Source organism: Penaeus monodon, chromosome 9, assembly GCF_015228065.2.
Source record: "Penaeus monodon isolate SGIC_2016 chromosome 9, NSTDA_Pmon_1, whole genome shotgun sequence".
Classification (NCBI taxonomy): Eukaryota; Metazoa; Arthropoda; class Malacostraca; order Decapoda; family Penaeidae; genus Penaeus; species Penaeus monodon.
The window spans coordinates 43859295-43879294 of NC_051394.1; the positions used below are offsets into that span (position 1 = coordinate 43859295).

General features: G+C 44.7%; 1 protein-coding gene across 1 annotated transcript in view; it reads right to left on the bottom strand.

Moving 5' to 3' along the window:
- LOC119576735 (serine/threonine-protein kinase unc-51-like) overlaps nt 1-20000 on the bottom strand; it is a 96182-nt gene that overhangs the window by 28469 nt on the left and 47713 nt on the right. Inside the window, exon 3 of the mRNA XM_037924379.1 lies at nt 7953-7985. Within this exon, the coding sequence (XP_037780307.1) occupies nt 7953-7985 (33 nt within the window). The remainder of the gene's footprint in view (nt 1-7952; nt 7986-20000) is intronic.

The window sequence follows — 20000 nt, forward strand, 5'->3', positions numbered from 1 at the left end:
ATGAAAAAAAAAAAAAAGGGAAAAGGAGGAGGGGGAAGAGGAGGGAAAAAGGGGAAAATTTTTTTTGGGGAAGATTAACAAAAAGAGAGGGGGGGGGGGGCAAAAAGGGGAAAAAAAAGGGGGGGAAAGGAAAAAAAAAAGGGGAAAAAACCAATAATAAAAAGTTTTTTTAAAAAATTTGGGAATTCCCCTCCCCACCCCCGCCCAAACCCCCAAAGGTAAACCAAAAGGGGCCTAATATAGGGGCCCCCCTTGGGGGAACCCCGGATTTTCCCACGGAAAAAAAACCCAAACATTTTTTTGGCCCCCCCCCCCCCCCCCTTAAATTCCCCCAAATTTCCCAACTAAACAGGTTCCGTAAAGATTGCTGGGACAAATTTTTTCCCCGCCCCCCCCGGGCCCTCCAAATCCGGAAAACCCCCCCGTCTTTAAAAAAATTAAGTTCCCCCCCTTTCCGATACCATTTTTAAACCCCCGGAAGGGGGGGAAAAGGAAAGAATGAAAGGGGAAAATCGGGAAAAGGGAAAAAGACGAGGAAAGAATTTCGGAAAGGGGACAAAGGACAAAAGAAAAAAAAGGGAAAAAAATTTCCCCAAAAAAGGGGAAAAGGAAAAGGGGGGAAAAAAGGGGGGGGGGAAAAAAAAAAAAATTTTTAAAAAAAAAAGGGTTAGAAAAGGGAAGGAGTGGGGAAAAGAGGAGGGGAAAAAAAGGAAAAATGGGAAAAAAAAAAGGGAAAAAAAACAAGGAAAAGGGGGGGGAGAAAGAAAAAAAAGAAGAAAAAAAAAAAAAAAAAAAATAAAAAGAAAAAGGAGAAAAGGGAGAGAAAAAAGAACCAAAAGGAAGAAGAAAGAGGGAAGGGGAGAGGGGAGAAGAAGGTTTAGAAAAAAAAAGGAAAGGGCGAAAAAAGGAAAAAGGGGAAAAAGGGAGGAAGGGGGGGGAGAGAAGGGGAGAAAGAGGAAGGGAAAAGGGGAGAGGAAAGAAGAGGCGAGGAAAAAAGGGGAGAAAGAAGAGGAGAGGAAAAGGAAGAGAAAGGGGAGAGAGAGAGAAAAAAAAGAGAAAAGGGGAAAAGGAAGAGAGAGAAAGGGGAGAGAGAGAGAGAGAGGGAGAGAGAGAGAAAGAGTGGAGAAAGAGAAAGAGAAGAGGGGGGGGAGGAAAGAGAGAGAGAGAGAGGGGAAAGAGAGAGAGGGGAAAAGAAAAGAGAGAGAAAGAAGAAAGAAAAAGAAAGAAAGAGAAAGAAAGAAAGAAAAAAGGGAAAAAAAAGAGAGAGAGAGAAAAAGAGAGAGAGAGGGGAGAGAGAGGAAAAAAAGAAAAAAAAGGGAAAAAAGGGGGAGAGGAGAGAGAGAGAGAGAGGAAAAAGAGAGAGAAAGAGAGAAAAAAAAGAAAAAAAGGGGGAAAGAGAGAGAGAGGGGAGGGGGGGAGAGGAGGGGAGAGAGAGAAAGAAGGAAAGAAAAGAGAACAAAGAGAGAGAGAGAAAGAGAGAGAAAAGGGAGGGAGAGAGAGAAAAAAAGAAAAAAAGAAAAAAAGAAAGAAAGAAAAAAAGAAAAAAAGAAAAAAAGAGAGAAAGAGAAAAAGGGGGAGAGAGGAGAGAGAGAGAGAGAAAGAGAGAGAGAGAGAGAGAGAGAGAGAGAGAGAGGAAAAAAGAGGAGGGAGAGAGAGACAAAGGAGAGACGAGAAAGAAAGGGGAAGGGAGAGAGGGGAGAGAGAGAGAGGAGGAGGAGAGGAGAGAGGGGAGAGAGAGGAGAGAGAAAAAGGAAAAGAGAGATGGAGAGGGGGAAAAGAGAAAGAGAGAGAGAAAAAAAGGGGAGTGAGAGAGAGAGAGGGAGATGGAGAGAGGAAAAAAAACGAGAGAGAGAGGAGAAGAGAGAGAGAAAAAAGGGAGAGAGAGAGAAAAAGGAGAGGAGAGAAAAAAAGGAAAAAGAGAGAGAGAGAACGAAAAAAAATGTGAAAGCGAGGGAAAAAAAAAAAAAAAAAAAAAAAAAAAAACGCCCCTCCTTCCCTCCTTCCAACGACAACCCCCGCGGAGGCTGAGGGCAGCGGAACCCTTTGACAACCCCCCCCCCCTTCCAACGAGCTCTCCTTTCGCCATCCCAACCCCAAAGGCGACGCCCACCCGCCCATCCGCTCGCTCAAAACCCGCCGATCGAGTGTCAGACCTGAGCCCTTCTTCCCGTTCTCATCCTAGGTCACAGGTCACAGGTCGGTCATGCACAGGGCCTCCCCGGCCAGGGACGGGTCGGTCGAAAAGACGGGGTCTGTGAAGCCCCCAACCTACCCTTTACAAAGGGGAAAAAAGGAAAAATTTTTTATTTAAACAGCATCTTCATTAATATTTCCTATGTAATCATGCCTCGTTCACATCGCAAATTGGACTTACCCCCCAACTCACCTTTCTCCTTTCACGATATTCCAGATAAATTGCAAAATAAAACAATAGAATAAGAACAATGACTTTCCGCGAAGATAGTAAATGAAACGCAGGTCCCCAAAATCATTTTAATTTTTGGGACGATGCAAAAAAACGCCAAAGAAACTTTCCGAAACTCTTTAGGAAAAACGCGTCGTTTCCCCCGCCAAATCACTCGGGCGGGGAAAAATACGAGCGGAGTCCTGGATGGACCAGTTATCATTTATGGAGAGGGAAAAGAAAAAAGAGAGAAAGAAACGGGAAAACATCTCGGGAAAAAACTCATAAGAAAAAAGGAAGAGAGGAAAAAAATCCAAAAAATGAACAACTAAACCTTTTACCCACGATTCCCGAAACCGACTCGGACACACGCCACACAAATGCGCAATACAAGTACCGCCGCCATTAAAAAACAAAGCATTATGAGTGCGCGAGACAAGGGAAACGGGGGACCGTACGTTAATACCGACAACTTCGCTAAAACCGATATCTTGGCTTTTTCCAATAACCTAGCAAATTCCGTTAACTTTTAGCTAATATCGACAACATCGCTAATACAAACAATCTTAATTAAACAACCTGACTAATACCGACAACTTGGCTATCACGCCGCTGCTGAGACATCTATGACGCAGCGCCTGACGTGTGCCTTCTACCGCAACACCTGACGTCCTACCAGGTGTTTCAATCCTTCGCGAGATAAGGAGAGTCCTCCCACGACCCCTTATCTCTCCCACTCAGCACATCATCCCATCCCCCCCTATTTCCTTATCGTACCCCCGCCCCCACCCCACCACGTCAATCCCTTCCACCTACCTCCCCTATAATCCCCCTCCCCACCCCACATCACCCTCCCCCGCTAACCCCTCCCCCTCTATCCTTTTCCTACCTACCCCCCACCTTCCCCAATAACTCCCTTTTCTTACGCCCCCTGCAATCTCCCCCGCCCCTACCCCCCTCATCCTCCAACCCCATCCTTCTCGATATTTGTAGCGACGATTCGGCCCCTTGGGGTTTTCAAAAACGCTTTTTTCCCCGCTGAAAGGGTGTTGCCCCCGTCCCCCACATGAAAAAGGTGCCCTGATACATGAACTCTGGGTACAAACAGTGGAGGTAGGGAAGGGGAGGTGGGGAGGGATATGGGGAAAGGGGAAGGGAAGGGGGAGGGAAAGGAGTGAAAAGGAAGGGGATGGGGAAGTGGGGAAGTAAGGAAGGGGGAAAGGGGAAGCAGCGAAATGGAGAGGGTAAGTAGGCAAAGAGAAGGAAGAAAGGGGGAATGGAAAGGAGAGAAGGAGGGGGTAGGGATCTTACGCAACTTTGATTTATGAAGACTGTGGGTGTTGTCCTTTGACTAAATGGAAATAATTTAGATGCACAGCACAAGATAGCCGTAGACAGAGAAGGGGGAGGAGGGGGGGGAGGAGGAGGAGGAGGAGGAGGAGGAGGAGGAGGAGGGGAGGAGGAAAGGGGGAGGAGGAGGAGGAGGAGAGGAGGGGAGGAGGAGGAGGAGGGGGGAGGAGGAGGAGGAGGAGGAGGAGGAGGAGGAGAAGGAGGAGGAGGGGAGGAGGAGGAAGGTGGGAGGAGGAGAAGAAAAGGGAGGAGGAAGAGGAGGAGGAGAACGAGGAGGATTCTACAATTAATAATACTAATAATAATAATAATAATAATAATAATAATAATAATAATAATAATAATAATAATAATAATAATAATAAACGAAGAAAAAAAATTTAAAGAAGAAAGAGAGGTAATGCGGAAAACGGAGCATGAATGAAAGCAAGACCTGGCGCAGAAGCCCAGGACAGCGGAACAGCAACCGACCGACCCCCCCCCCCCGGCCCGTGCATGACTCAAAATGCCCTCTGGCTATGACCGACATCATCAACAGCCCAACGCTCGCCTTTGTCTGCGTGCACGCTTTCTCACGCAGGAGACGACCGCCGCCGAAACCACAACGCTAAAGAAAAAAAAAAAGTAAGAAAAACAATGAGGCGATAATGAGCGGTTCATGATGTAGGGCGCCGGGAAGTGTCAACACCTGAAAAACACTTCCTTGAGGTAAGACCCCACCCCCTCTTCCTTCTCCTTATCTAGGCCTATCGCTTTTCCCGTGAGGTTTCCCCTCCCTCTTTCCGTCCCTCCTCCCCCCCCTTTCAGGGAGACAGTCACAATAAATGCACCTGTTTGCACTACCAATTCTTCTATTTGCTTTGTTTATCTTACTTAATTCTGTTTATCACTCCACCAACGTCCCTCCGAATCACACTTCTACAACTGCCAGTTATTTACACACACATTTCTTCCCATTTAAACCAGTACACATGCCGCCAACGTACCAAAGGTGTACCCTGCGTATGTGACACACTCCGGAAAGGGGAAAAACAAACGCCATTTGTTTACCTAATTTTTATGGTCGTTAAGTAACTTTTATTACTGAAACGCAAAGAAAGGAAGTGGAGAAAGAAAGGAAGGAAGGAAGGAAGGAGAGGGTGAGTAAAGAAGCAGTAAGTAGGAGAGCTATGTGTAGTGTGTGTGGTGTAGTGTGGTGTGTGTGTGTGGGTGGTGATGGGGTGTGTGGCTGTGTGTGGGGTTGTGTGTGTGTGTGTGTGTGTGTATGTGTGTGTGTGTGTGTGTGTGTGTGTGTGTGGTGTGTGTGTGGTGTGTGTGTGTGTGTGTGTGTGTGTGTGTGTGTGTGTGTGTGTGTGTGTGTGTGAGTGAGTGTGTGTGTGAGAGAGAGAGAGAAGAGAGAGAGAGAGAGAGAGAGAGCAGAGAGAGAGAGAGAGAGAGGAGAAGAGAGAGAGAGAGAGAGAGAGAGAGAGAGAGAGAGAGAGAGAGAGAGAGAGAGGGAGAGTGGGGGCGGGGGAAGAAGAAGAAGAAAAGAAGAAGAAAAGAAGAAGAAGAAGAAGAAGACGAAGAAGAAGGAGGAGGAGGAGAGGGAGAGAAAAAAAAGTAAAAGCGTGTGCGTGAATGAAACTAACTATACATGAATACAGTAATAATCGAAGCAAAATGAACGAGTAAAATGAAGGAGTAAAAAAGGGAGGATGATACCACTGGAACCGGCAAGCATCATGAGCTCAAGTGAATAAGTTCAATATATGGGCGTTTAAGAGTAAATAGTTGTAAATTAGTGTGTAAAGGGTGTTTATAAAGTATTAAAGGCTCTAGCAACAGGACCGACGGCATAAGGGTCTCGCCTTGGTTGCGCCATAAAGAGTTATCATCCTCATATCGATCTGCCTGTCGCTATATGATGCAATGCACAGCCGAGGTGAATGTCAACAATAACAATAACCAACATATAGCAACTACAAGAGCAATACTGAATAACCGTCAACAATTCATATTCAGTTATTAGTTTTAATCCCATTTAAAATGACAATGCAGACTTTTCACTTTAAATCAAAGATGAGGTATAACAAATATAAGTAGATGATGAGAATGAGAAAAGAAGAATTAGAATACAGATTGATATTAGGAGGAGGAGGAGGAGGAGGAGGAGGAGGAGGAGGAGGAGGAGGAGGAGGAGGAGGAGGAGGAGGAGGAGGAGGAGGATAAAAAGAGAGGAGGAGGAGGAGGAGGAGGAGGAGGAGGAGGAGGAGGAGGAGGAAGAGGAGGAGGAGGAGATAGAGGAGAAGGACAAAGACGACGAGGAGGAGAAGGAACAGAATGAGGAAGAGGAAGAGCACGAAGACGAAAACGAATCCGCTGAAAATCATTACAACAAGAAAGAAGAAACAAAAACAGAAACAGAGGAGGAAGGCGTAGAAGCAGAAGGAAGGATGGAAAAGAGAGCACCAGCAAGGGGCACGAAGAAGTAGCGGGCGTACCTCGGGGGAATACGAGAGCAAAAGCCAGATAATGTTGCATCACCGCCGCCACCTCAGCCTCGCTATAATTAGCAGCGAGCATAGAACTCGCTTCACTCCTCCCTCCCATCTCCCACCCACAACCCCTGCAAGCTTCCGAAGCTGGCACCAATTCTCTTTCTCTCTCTCTCCTTCTCCCACTCTCTCCCTCCCTCTCTTCCTCTCTCCCTCTATCTATCTCTTTCTCTCTCTCTAGCGTCCATTTCCGACTCCGACAATTCTCTTCCCACCGGCCTAATAACGCCAATTTCCACGCCAATCCCCCTTTTCCCGATGACAATCCGAATTCCACTTCCGAGACGATGACCTATTATAACTCTGGTCGCATTAAGCATTACGTAAACATCACACCCTTTAACCCTGACACATTTCTCCGTTTCGCCACGCCCCTTCTTATCTGTGCGGCGCCCCGATCGTACGTACGAACAAACACCCGACAGATAATAGCGAGGACTTCCATGCAGATACCCTTGTTATCCCCGTTCACTAAAAAAGTGACAATTGTGGGCTTGTAAAAGAAAAGAAAAAAAAATCAAGAAAAAAAATCAAGATAGAGGAAGAAGAATGAAGGTGTCACAAAGGAGGTGTCATTGCGCTGCCATGGCGGCAATGAGGTGGCCCTTGGGAAAACAACTTTTTTCTTTTTTTGTTTGTGTATGGTGGTATGTTAGTATATATATATATGTGTGTTAGGGAAGGGTGCGTCTGTAGGTACATAGGTGTACGGCAGTGTATGTGCGGAAGTACAAGAGACAGAGAGAGTTAGAGTATGAGTATGAGTGATAATGAATGACTATGACAAACGATTGTAAGAGAAAAAAAAACAAACAAACAAGGATGAGTAAGTGAGGGTGTGTGCGTGTGTGCCTGTGCGAAAGTGTGAGGAACGACGTATAAAGGGCATGAAAACAAAACGAAAAACACGCTAAACAATCAAAGACTAAAAATAGAGAGGGAAAAACATGATAAAGATTCTTATCCCACAGTTCCCAACGCGAAGGCGGCCAAGGTAAGATTTGCAACGACATCTGGGACTGGTCGAGGAGAGGCAAGAAAAAGGAGGGTGTGAAAGCCGGAGGCGGAGGAGGAAGAGGAGGAGGAAGATGAGGAGGAGGAGGAGGAGGTGGAGGAGGAGGAAGAGAAAGAAGATTAGGGGGAGGAAGAAGATTAGGGGGAGGAAGAAGATTAGGGGTAGGATGAGTGGGAGGAGGAAGAGGAGGCGAAAGTGGGGGGGAAGAAGAGAAGAGGAGATAAAAGAGGAAGAGAGTATGTGCTTGGAGTAGGAAATAAGGAAACAGACCAAAAAGAAAAGGCTAACCACTACTGCCAAAAGGTCAATCGAGGTCACAAGTGGTCCTGGGAATTTTCCAAATGTTGTAGTCTAATGTGCTACGGAAGACCGCCTTCTATTCCTGTCAGGTCACACGGGGTCATTCTTATTACTTAAAAATGGACAATATGGTATCCTTAATATTCGTTTTTTTTTAATGACTCTGAGTGAGTAGTGTGTGTGTGTGTGTGTGTGTGTGTGTGTGTGTGTGTGTGTGTGTGTGTGTGTGTGTGTGTGTGTGTGTGTGTGTGTGTGTGTGTGTGTGTTGCGTAAACATATATATGCTCCAGATAACAGAAGGTGACGTTGAAGTTATCTCCACTGTCACAAAAAATGTTTCTTTACTCACCTCCATGACAAGGTACACATGATTGGCTGTCTCCTGAAAATATAAAAAAATATATATGAGTTCAAAACATCCATAAGAAATATAAAAATTACACAATGTAAATATATATTTATACATAACGTTAAACACAACCTTACCCCCCCCCTCACACACACACACACACACACACACACACACACACACACACACACACACACACACACACACACACACACACACACACACACACACACACACACACACGCACACACACACACACACCAAAAAACCCTGAGCTCTGTAGTCAGGTCATTGCCCTCGCCACAAAGTCATAGAGTACGGAGGACATATACTCTCTTGTTTATCGACCGACGGCATTCAGGGAAAGGCATTTCGTCCTGTGTTGGGTGATCACGTGATGCAGATTACGCGGATGAAGGAGAAAACTTTGAAGATGAAGATGAAGAAGAAGAAAAAGAAGAAGAAGAAGAAGAAGGCAGGGAGGGGGAGGGAGAGAGCGAGAGCGAGAGCGAGAGAGAGAAGAGAGAGAAGAGAGAGAGAGAGAGAAGAGAGAGAGAGAGAGAGACGAGAGAGAGAGAGAGAGAGAGAGAGAGAGAGAGAAGAGAGAGAGAAAGAGAGATGAGAGAGAGAGGAGAGAGAGAGAGAGAGAGAGAGAGAGAGAGAGAGAGAGAGAGAGAGAGAGAATTAAGAATGTGATACCAAAGATAGAATTTCTCTCATGATGATGACGGGTTTATGTAAGATAATATTAAAAAAGGACAATAATAATGGTGACATGATAATAGTAATAGTAACAGTAACAACAACAACAATAATAATGATATCGATAATAATGATAATAATTCAGATAATAATAATATCGATAATAATAATAGCAATAACAACTAATCAACAACAATAATAATGACAATAGTAACAACAAAACAAGAAAAAAATGTAAAAATGCAATATAAAACTCAGTATTTCCCCCATATATAACGAGAGACTACGAACAGCAATTATTAGCAAACAAACAATCGAAACAGGGTGATTACCAAAACAACCGTCGCCACCCTGCCGTCGAACTGCTAATCTCGCTGGAATCACCCTGTTATGAAGGTCGGCAAGGGTATGGGGACAGCAGGGTGGGAATTACATTAGTAAGGGAGGGGTGGGGGGGCAAAGAGAGTGTGTATAGGGTAAGAAAGAGTAAATTGTGTATGGAAAGGGAGGGTAATGAGGGTGCGTGAAGGGGGGGAGGGAGGGTAAAGGGAGTGCGTGAAAAGGGAGGGTCAAGGGAGTAAGAGACAGGGAGGAGTATATAATAGGAGTACGTGAAAACAAAAGTCAAATGCAGTATAAGGCTGAAAAAAGGAAGAAATATGTCGAATCAAGGGAATTGGAGGAAAGGAGGAGGGGGGGGGGTAAATAAAGGGCTATGTGGGATAGGGGGGAGGGAGAGTTGGGTTGGGGGAGCCAGCTGCCAGATAAGGATGAGGTTCAACGCCTGAATGATATGTCGCTAAACCAATTACTCGGTTCGCCGGCTGCCCGAGCTGCGGCAGCGGTCCTGGGGGATTGTCATACGAGTTGTTGTTCTCGTCGACTTGTTTCGTAATTTCAAATATTACGATACGATTAAAATAATGATAGAAAAAAAAAATAATTGGCGCCCACGAGAAATTAACCAGCAAAATATTGAAAAAACAATCTTATCCTCATCTCCTTAAAGGATAACACTAAAAGAGAGAAAGAGAGAAAGGGAGAAAGAGAGAGAGAGAGAGAGAGAGAGAGAGAGAGAGAGAGAGAGAGAGAGAGAGAGAGAGAGAGAGAGAGAGAGAGAGAGAGAGAGAGAGAGAGAGAGAGGGGGGGGGGAGAACAAGAGAGAGAGGGAGAGCAAGAGAACAAGAGAGAAAAAAAAAAGAAAACAAAAAAAACAACACCCTACTCGCGGGTCGTGGACCTAACCTCACCCTCTCGAGCCACGTGACCGCCACAACTTACAAGAGAACCTTTTCTTAGAATAAAAGAAAAGTCACATTCACTCTCAACTTCGTCAAAAGCATATAAAACCTCCCAAGACATTTTTTTCCCCTCGACATGTTTTCTGCCAAAATAAATAAACATATGAAAACAAAACAGAATGTACAAAGTTCAAGTTACTGAAAGTTGAGGGAAAATGTGTTGTAAAATCTGATGGCGTTCGAGTCCACAGATCCAAGACCCGCAGCGAAGAAGGAGGTGAAGAAAAACGAGTTTCTTTCCCTCACAATTAACAAGTATATATTCCACGAACACGAGGCAGAACTCTCACATTTATCCAGTCTTTTTTTAATGTTAGAAGGGCATCTAAATCCTACTTTACCTCATTGTGTCAAAACGGAATCTTTAGACCCGAATAAAAAGCGCGCAAAAAATATATAATAATAAGTAAATAAACAAATAAATAATAATAATAAATAAACAATAATAATAGATAAATAAATAGAACACGGAAGACTAGGGTTAGGATAATACGGTGGAAAAATACTCTGGATTCTATCGGTTTTCACTGAATTTCAGGTAAAGGTACATAACACTGATAAAAAAAGATCAGGTGAGATGCCAAGCTATGTGTTTTAGCTTACCATACCGAAAATATTCTTATATATCCACTGGCATCCACTTGTTTTAACCATTAACGTCGCCTTCACTGCTAAAAAAAAATTCACATACATCTGTTTATTTTATTCATTTCTATTTTCAATAATCACTTCCGGAACAGCTTGCAGCCCGCCCGAGCTGCCCCGAAGCCCGAACCTCAAGCTAAATAACCCTTCTCCATGACTAGGTTCCGTTCCGCAATTACCATTAATAACAGTGACAGATCATTATTGTGTCCTCTCTTCTCTCACCCTTCGTACATCCCCCCCCCAATTCCCTTTTCTCTCTCTATCCTTTCTTTCTACTTCTTTCTACACCCTCCTTCCTCCTCTTCCATCTCTCTTGCCCTTCATCTCCTTTACCCTCCTCTCAGTTCCTATGTTCCCCCTCTCTTCCCACCCCTCCCTCCACTTCCACCTCCCACCCCTCCCCCTCCACCTCCCATTCCTCCCATCCCTCCCTCCCTTACCCTCCATCTCCCACGCCGGCCGAGCGAGACACCCTCCAGCAGGTTTTCCCTCAGTAAACAAGAGTTCGATCCCGATATTCGCACAATGCGTCCGTCCGAATTAGGAATAGGAATCGATAGCCAGTGTTGCCGGTTCGAAGCAGGTCACGCGCTATGATGACACAGGCGGAATGGACTTTGTGTCATCGGCGATTGGCGCTCTCCCTTTATTTATTCATTTATCTATTTATTTATCTGTCTCTCTATTCCCTCCATCCCCCTTTCCCCTCTCTATCTCCCTCCCCATATACTAATTACATACTCGGCACGGGCCTACACCTGGCCAAGCGATACGATCAGCCGATGTGCGTGGAAATAAAAAATATATATATTAATGAATACATAAATGCATAAACAAACCTCAATACATTCATTCGATTCCCTAAAGGGCAGGAAATGTAATACAAAAACTTCAGCGAGTCCCGCCATGACATCCATGTAGTTTCAGCAAGTTCCCAAATCGCAGCAAAACCTGATCAGACCTTCTTGCATGACATCGAACCCACAATAAAATCATGCACTCGGAATGACTTGACTGAAGCTAAAATGCAATTAGAGACACTTCTGGCCAACATCCGTTTTCTTTGAGCGCAAAATGTGTTTCTTTTGTCCTCCAAACATCCAATTATAAAGAACATCGTAAAGTCATTAGAGAAATATCCAGATTTTGGACTTGTACTTGGCAGCCAAAGTCATGCAGAGTTGTCGGAAAAGGAGAGTAAGGAAAAAAGTCAAGAAAAAGATGGATAGTGATGATAAAGACAAAAGTAGGAGAAAAATGACGATAAAGAGAAAAGGCAGAAAAAACAATGAATACAATTCAAGGGGGTGGGCGGAGTGGGGGGAAGGGAAGAGGGAGCAATTCCAGATAATTCTCTCTCTCACATACTCGCACTCACGCACACACACACACACACACACACACACACACACACACAAAGAGATAGATAGATAGATATATAGATAGATGGATAGATAGATAGATAGATAGATAGAGAGAGAGAGAGAGAGAGAGAGAGAGAGAGAGAGAGAGAGAGAGAGAGAGAGAGCATACAGAGATTAAAGGTCCCAAAATCAACTGCTGAACCGACCGACCGACCGATCCAGCTGCTACTATTACCCCCCCCCCCCCCTCACAAGTCGATATCGACAATACCCGCTTGGGGCGTCATACCCGCGCCAAAGTAACAGACCGGCTGGCTGGCAGAATTACTCTGTCATCAGAATCAGCACTTTTATATAAAATATATATAAAATACATAAAAATAATAACAAAAACAACAACAATAATAATACGATATCAATAACACTATAACGATAACTGGCAATAATAATACAACGATGACTGACAATAATAAGAATAGAACGATAAATAATAATAATAATTCAATGATAAGTAACAATAGAACAATACAACGATACACAGCAACAATAATAATAATACAACGATAAAAGGCCACAACAAACAAACAAACAAAATAAGATCGTCATTTAATGATATATACAAAAAAGGAAAACTCAAGGAATAAAAATAATAAAACAAAACAGACCCTAATGAAGGCTCACCCTATTGCCTAAGAAAGACTTCCACCTAGAATAACATGGAAGAAGAAAAAGAAGAAAGAAGAAGAAGAAGAAGAAGAAGAAGAAGAAGAAGAGGATGAGAAAGAAGAAGGAAACTAGGCTTTAAAAATAGGCACAGCCATGACCAACGGCGGTGACAGGAGAGGGCTAATACTATATCATTTGACTGAAAATGCAAGCGCATTCCTATTAAATTCACACACAATCGGAACTTTCTAGTTACAAAGCAACTTTTTAAAGATGAAAGAAAAAATCCCAAAAACGCCCCAAAGGTGTCCTCGGGTATGTCTGTTCCTGCGGGCTCGACGTGTAACAGCAGGTATGTCGTCCTCTCACTATGACAATAGTATAAATAATTATGATATAATAATGATAATGATGATAATAGTAGTAATAGTAATAGTAATAGTAGTAGCAATAATAATATTACAATAATAACGTTAACAATAACAATAATAATAATAACAACGACAACAATAATAATAGCAACATCAACAAACCAACAACAGCATAAACAATAAGAGTACATCAAAGACACGGATGCAGGCCTCACATGGCTACCAAAAAACATCCATATAACATTCCCTGGGTTATAATTTACATATCACATGACAGGAACATGACATTGAAGATGCCTAATATCACCGTGAGACAATTTAAACGGCGAATGGAGAATAGAGGGAAAAAAGGTAAAGTTATTTCTTTTAAGGTGGAGTGGAGGAGGTAGGGGAGAAGGGGAAGAAGGGAGGGAAGGAGGAAGAGGGGATGGGAAGAGGGGAAGAAGAGGGAAGACCAGGAGAGGAGAGGATAAAGGTGAAGAGGAAGGGGGTTGGATAATGAAAAAGAAAGAAGAAATGAAATAAGAAGGAAAAGGAAAGGAAATGGAAGGGAGAAATGAAAATAAAAATGAAAAAGGGAAAGGCCGACTCGCAAGCACATGCCACTGAGGAGACAAGCTCGGGAACAGCTGGGGCACTCGACAATCGATAAAACAACAAAAAAACTCCCGTCGTCCCTTTAAATAGACTTGACTGCTACCCCTCCCCCCTCCCTCCCCCCTCTCTCGTCTCCTCTCTCATCTCTCTTCTCTCTCTCTCGTCTCTCCCTCTCTCTCTCTCTCCTCTCTCTCTCCCTTCTCTCTCTCTCCCTCCTCTCTCTCTCCCCTCTCTCTCTCCTCTCTCCTCCCTCTCTCTCCTCCCTCTCTCCTCTCTCTCCCTCTCTCTCTCTCTCCCTCTCTCTCTCTCCCTCTCTCTTCTTTTCCCACTATACTCATACGCGTACGTGTGAATGGTCATGCTCACATGTATGCATCCAATCACTGTTTTTAAAGCAACCAATAAAATAAGAAAAAAATCAAGAAAGTAGAGAAATAATAATAATAACACACAATCCTGTCGTTTTTCCACCTAAGAGCAAGTAGGTGTCACGGCGAAATAACTCGAAATTCTTGTCACTCTTATGTCATTTTACTTCATCGCCACCCTGTTGTCCTTGGGGGGAAGGGGGGAGGGTAAAAGGGGGGGTAGTGAAGGGGCAAGAGGGGAGAAGGGAAGAGGGAAGAATTGAGAATGGAAAGAGGGTAAATGGGGGGAAGGGAAGAAAGCAAAGGAGGGAAGAAAAGGAGACAAAGGAGGGAAGGTAAGGAGACATAAATGAAGGGGCAAAATGAGAGAAGGCAAGAGAGCGAAGGGGGAGGACTAGGGATGGGGCAAATGGGGGGGGGGGGGCTTGACTAAGGGGGAAGGGGGGAGGGGGAAGTGTGAGATCAGGGTGAACCACTTATTCCCGCTCACACACGTACAGACACACGCACACACAAATAAGTGCTAATAATAACACGCACATCAAGTTGTTCATTAAAAAAATGGCAATGAATTCGGGGACTGTTGCCGATGAAGAATAAGAGAGATGATGATGATGTAGAAGAACTGTTGTTGTTGTTGTTGTTATAGTAATATTAGTAACAATAACAATAACAACAATAACAATAACAACAACAATAATAATAATATTATTATTATTATTATTATTATTATGATAATTATTATTATTATAATAATCATTAATTAACAATATTCGTTATCATTTATCTTTATTGCTATTATTACTATCATTACCATTATTATGACAATTGCATTCACAATAATAATCATTTAATAGTAACAACAGTTATTAGAATGATGATGATGATGATGATGATGATGATGATGATGATGATGATGATGATGATGATGATGATGAATGATGATGATGATGATGATAATCATAATGATGATAATAACAATAATAATGATAATAATAATAATGAATAACAACAAAACAGCAGCGATATAACAATAATAATAATAATAAAAATAATAACAACAACAATAACAATAATAAAACAGTAATGATGATTGATATTGATGATGATGATGATGATGATGATGATGATGATGATGATGATGATGATGATGATGATGATGATGATAATGATGATGATAACAATAATAACAACAACAAAAATAGGAATCCTACCCCCCCCCCCCACACATAAACCAACCTTTCAACCTTCCTCCCCATTACATACACGAGACACGGGACAGTACCACCGTCTACAGCACACCACCACCCACGCAAACCCGACCCACGTCCTTTAACGGCAATCAATATCAATCCATATCAATCTCTTTCATCCACAACCTCCCCCCCCCTTTCTCCCCTTCCCCAGGAAATCAATATCCGGAGAGGACGCGTGAGATTTCTCGTGGAATACGGGGATCGATATTTCGCCGAGGGAAATGAGATGCACCGAGTGGGGGAAGGGGGAGTGGGGGAGTGGGGGAAGGGGGGTGGGAGGAGAGGGAGGCGTGGCAATGGTGGGGAGGAGAAGAGAGGAGATGGGGGGGAAGGAAGGGAGGGATAAAGGGGACGGGTAGGAGGGGAGGGAAGGAGAGGGAGGAAGAATCGACCGTGGGTCAGCTGTTTGTCGGGAGCAAAACAGCTGTTCCAATCCAACTACCCCCCCTTCTCTAACACCCCCCTCCCTATGGAAGTGTGCCTGTCTTAATGACTTCCTCTCGCGGTGGGCAAGCAGGCAGGTTGTCAAACGAACAGGCAGGCAGGCAAGCAGGGAGGCAGGTAGGCAGGCCTGTAGGTAGGTAAGTGAGCAGGTAGACCGACAAACAAATTTATGCCCAAAGTGTTTTTTTTTCATACCCCCCTCAATCCTCAACCTTCTCCCTTTCAAATAATAAATCTATTCTTCATCCTAAAAATGCTATAACCGAGAGACCAAAAAAAGAGCATTATAAATCCCCTTTTCAAAAAAAAAGGAGGGGACAGGAAAGGTAAAGGTAGGGAAGAAAGAAAGCAGAGAGAAAAAAACAGACAGAAGAGAGAAAAGAGAAAAAAAGGAAAGAAAAAAAGGGGGAAACCAAAAGATCCCACAGCAAGGGTAAAAACAACTCCCCCCCCCTCCCCCGCAAGCACCTCCGAGGATAACCCCCTCTCCCAGCCCTCGCCCAAAGGGAGCCCAAAGGTAAAACCCAGAGACTCCCTCGCCTCCTTCCCCTCCTCCGCACAAACACCGGCGAGGCTCTTAACAAACACATTAGCGGCCATCAGCGTCTCCCTCGTGGCCTCCCTACCTCATGTTATGCGACGCCCCCGTCTCTCAACACACTTCGCCCTTGTCCTGTCTCTCCCTCTCCCTCTCTCTCTCTCTCTTCCGTCCCCGCCCTCTTTCCCTTCCTCCCTCTTCTCTTCTCTTGTCTTCCGCCCCCTGCTGACCTGCCTCCCTCCTTCTCCTTTTCTTCTTCTCCTTCTCCTTCTCCTTCTCCTTCTCCTTCTCCTTCTCCTTCTCCTTCTCCTGCTCCTCCTCCTCATCATCATCATCATCATCATCATCATCATCATCATCATCATCATCATCATCATCATCATCATCATCATCATCATCATCATCATCATCATCATCATCATCATCATCATCATCATCCACCTACCTACCTACCTACTTACCTACCTACCTACCTATCTACCTCCTTCCTACCTAGCTACCTTACCTCCCTCTCTCCTTCCACATCACCTTACACGCAGGAGTCTCGGATTGAAACGTGACACTTGACACTCACACTGGGTGTCCCTCCCCTTCTTCCCACACATCTGACCCCGGCGACCTGCCCTGGCCTTGCCCCGGATGCTTGGGGGGGGGGGGGGGGGGGGAAGGGGGGAGTCTAGTAGGGGAAAGAAGGGGGGGTCTAGTAGGGGAAGGAAGGGGGGGGTCAGTGGGACGAGAATTTGCATATTGTTCTCCAACTATTTGTCGAAGTATGCAGGCACCTTGGCCCCTAACACAGCTGCAGCACGACTAATTTGCATACATATGCGCACATTAAGCATATACCTACACACGCCATTAAACACGTCATCTTCCGAATCCGCGAATTCACGATTCCTCTCGCCTCTATTAATGAAGCTCTACCTTCACACTACCAAGAGTCACCTCACGTACACGGGGCATTTTATTATTCCGCACACGCTTTCGAACACATCGACTAATATCTCCATATTAAACATCAATACAAAAACACCCCCGGTCATAGAATCCGTGTCTGATTCCCTCTTTTCATATAAAATCATCCTCATGAAGTCACCTCAAGTCTTCCGTGTCCGTGTCCGTGTCAAGTGAAGTTCGTACGTTCTTCACCAGTAAAAAGTCACGGGCGACCGGATTTCTTGGTTCTTTGTGAGTCGTTCTTAAATACCAAATACTAAATCATCGTGAGTGATTAGTTTACTCTGTGCAGGAGGATCAAGCAACAGCAGTATCATGCACTAGAAGTATCTTGCATTTTCACATTTCGATCGCCACCTTCAGAGTTGCAGAAGTTCTTAAGGCATAATGGATGGAGACTCAGAAGAGGACGACGGAGAAGGTGGAAAGAGGAATGGGAAGAAGAATAAAAAGAAAAGAATTTAAGAGAAAACAAACAGGAAGAAAAACGGAGAAAAAGAATACATGAAACCCAAGAAAACGACGATGATGATGAAAGATAACTCGACAAGCAAACCACTAAATAAAAGAAATAAATAAACAAACAATAAAACATACATAAACAAACAAACAAGGGATAACATAAAAAAAAAAACAACCCCACCCCCCTAAAAGCGACCTGAGCACGCGCTATCAGCGGAAATTATCCTTCAAAAGGTCTTTACCACAACAGCATCCAGGTGCGGGAGACAATATCTGGGGCCTCCTGACCTCGGTTTCACGAGACCTTGGATGACCTGTTCGAAAAGTTCCATTGTTTCTTTCTCTCTCTCTTTCCCTTTCTCCTTCTCTTCCCCCCCGTTTCTCTCTCTCTCTCTCTCTCTCTCTCTCTCTCTCTCTCTCTCTCTCTCTCTCTCTCTCTCTCTCTCTCTCTCTCTCTCTCTCTCTCTCTCTCTCTCTCTCTCTCTCTCTCTCTCTCTCTCTCTCTCTCTCTCTCTCCAAATGTGTGTGTGTGTGTGTGTGTGTGTGTGTGTGTGTGTGTGTGTGTGTGTGTGTGTGTGTGTGTGTGTGTGTGTGTGTGTGTGTGTGTGTGTGTGTGTGTGCGTGTGCGTGTGCGTGTGCGTGTGCGTGTGCGTGTGTGTGTGTGTGTGTGTGCGTGTCTGTACACAAGTATTTATGTATTTATGTATGTCCCCCGCCTGCCGCTATGCCTCTCTGCCTTCCTGCCTGCCTGCCTGCCTGCCTGCCTGCCTGCCTGCCTGCCTGCCTGCCTGCCTGCCTGCCTGCCTGCCTGCCTGCCTCTCAGATCAATCAGAGCCCCGCACACCACTTCCGTCCTCGCCCGATACAATAAAACCTCCAAGTGCGCTAATTCCATTTCCCATTTTCACTTCCCGGATCAGATCTCCATAGGCCTATCGCCTCCCTACCTTCCTACCTACCCCCGTCCCCTCTCCTCCCTACCGCCCACCCTTCCCCATTCCCCTCCCCACCCCCCATCTCACCTCCCCACCCCACCCCCATCCCTCCCAACCCTTCCTTCAATCTGGGACCCCCTCCCCTCCCTCTTTCCCCCTCTTTCAATCGTGACCCCCCCCCTATTGTCTCCCCACTGAGCGCCCCCCCCCCCCCCACTGAGCGCCTACCTCGCCTACCCCTTCCGTCTCGGGAACCACACGCTCTCCTTCCCTACTCTTTTCCGACTCACTCACTCATTCTTCTGCGAAATCTCCGTTCATTTGAACCTTTTTACTCGTCCTCTACACATTTTTCTACTCATTCTACTCATTTTTGGATTCGCGGAAAATAAAGGGGGGTAAACACCAAACAAAATCTTTTAATTTCCTTTTCTCTTCTTCATAGTCTTGTATTTGCCTAAAATAGGAATAGAAAATGCTAAATTCTTTTATCCTTCCCCGTCCTGTTTACTGAATAAACGTGATATCGAAGAAGAAAAAAACATACATATACATTTCGTGTTCTATCTGTTAATTTATTTGTTTTCTAATGCCGTTTAATCATCACCGATTTAATCTTTTACCTGCGCTCTTAACCCCACCCCCCATCAAACCCGCGTATTCACCCTCCCCCTCCCTCCCCCCTCTCTCTACCTTACCCTCCCCCCTCTCTCTACCTTACCCTCAACCCTCTCTCCACCTCGCTCTCCCCCTAACCGTCTCCTCATCCTCCCCCCCCTCATCTTTCCCCTAAGTGTATACCCCTCCCCCTTCCCCCCTCGCGCCCTTGTAACTGATAACCCTCTTTCCCCCTTGCCTCCTATAGCTGATAACCCCCCCCCCCAACTCCCCCCCACGGAAGCTGTACACTCCTCGCCGGAAATCCTATCGCCAACTAGTCATTTAAACCGGAAATCAACTCGAAAGTGGGACGATTCTATGGGATTCTCCTATACAGAGGTCCAGTCGAGAGCAATGGGGGGAGGAGAGAGTTGATTACTGATAGATAGATAGATAGATAGATAGATAAAGACATACTCAGAGAAAGATAAAAGAGATACACCAAGAAAAAGCGAGAGATGGCCAAAGAACCTCACAAGAAAAGAAGATAAAGTAGAAGAAGAAGAAGAAAGAAGAAGAAAAAGAAGAAAAAGAAGCTGAAGAAGAAAGAAGAAGAAGAAGAAAAAGAAGAAGAAGAAGAAGAAAGAAAAAGAAGAAGAAGAAGAAGAAGAAAAAGAAAGAAAAAGAAGAAGAAGAAGAAGAAAGAATAATAATAAGAAGAAGGAGAATAAGAAGAAGAAGAAAAAAAGGACCCAACAGTCCCACAACTCAGGGTTCGAACGACGCCTCCCGAACTTTCACATTCACACTCGCCACGCAAGTCAGCCAATCGCCTCGAC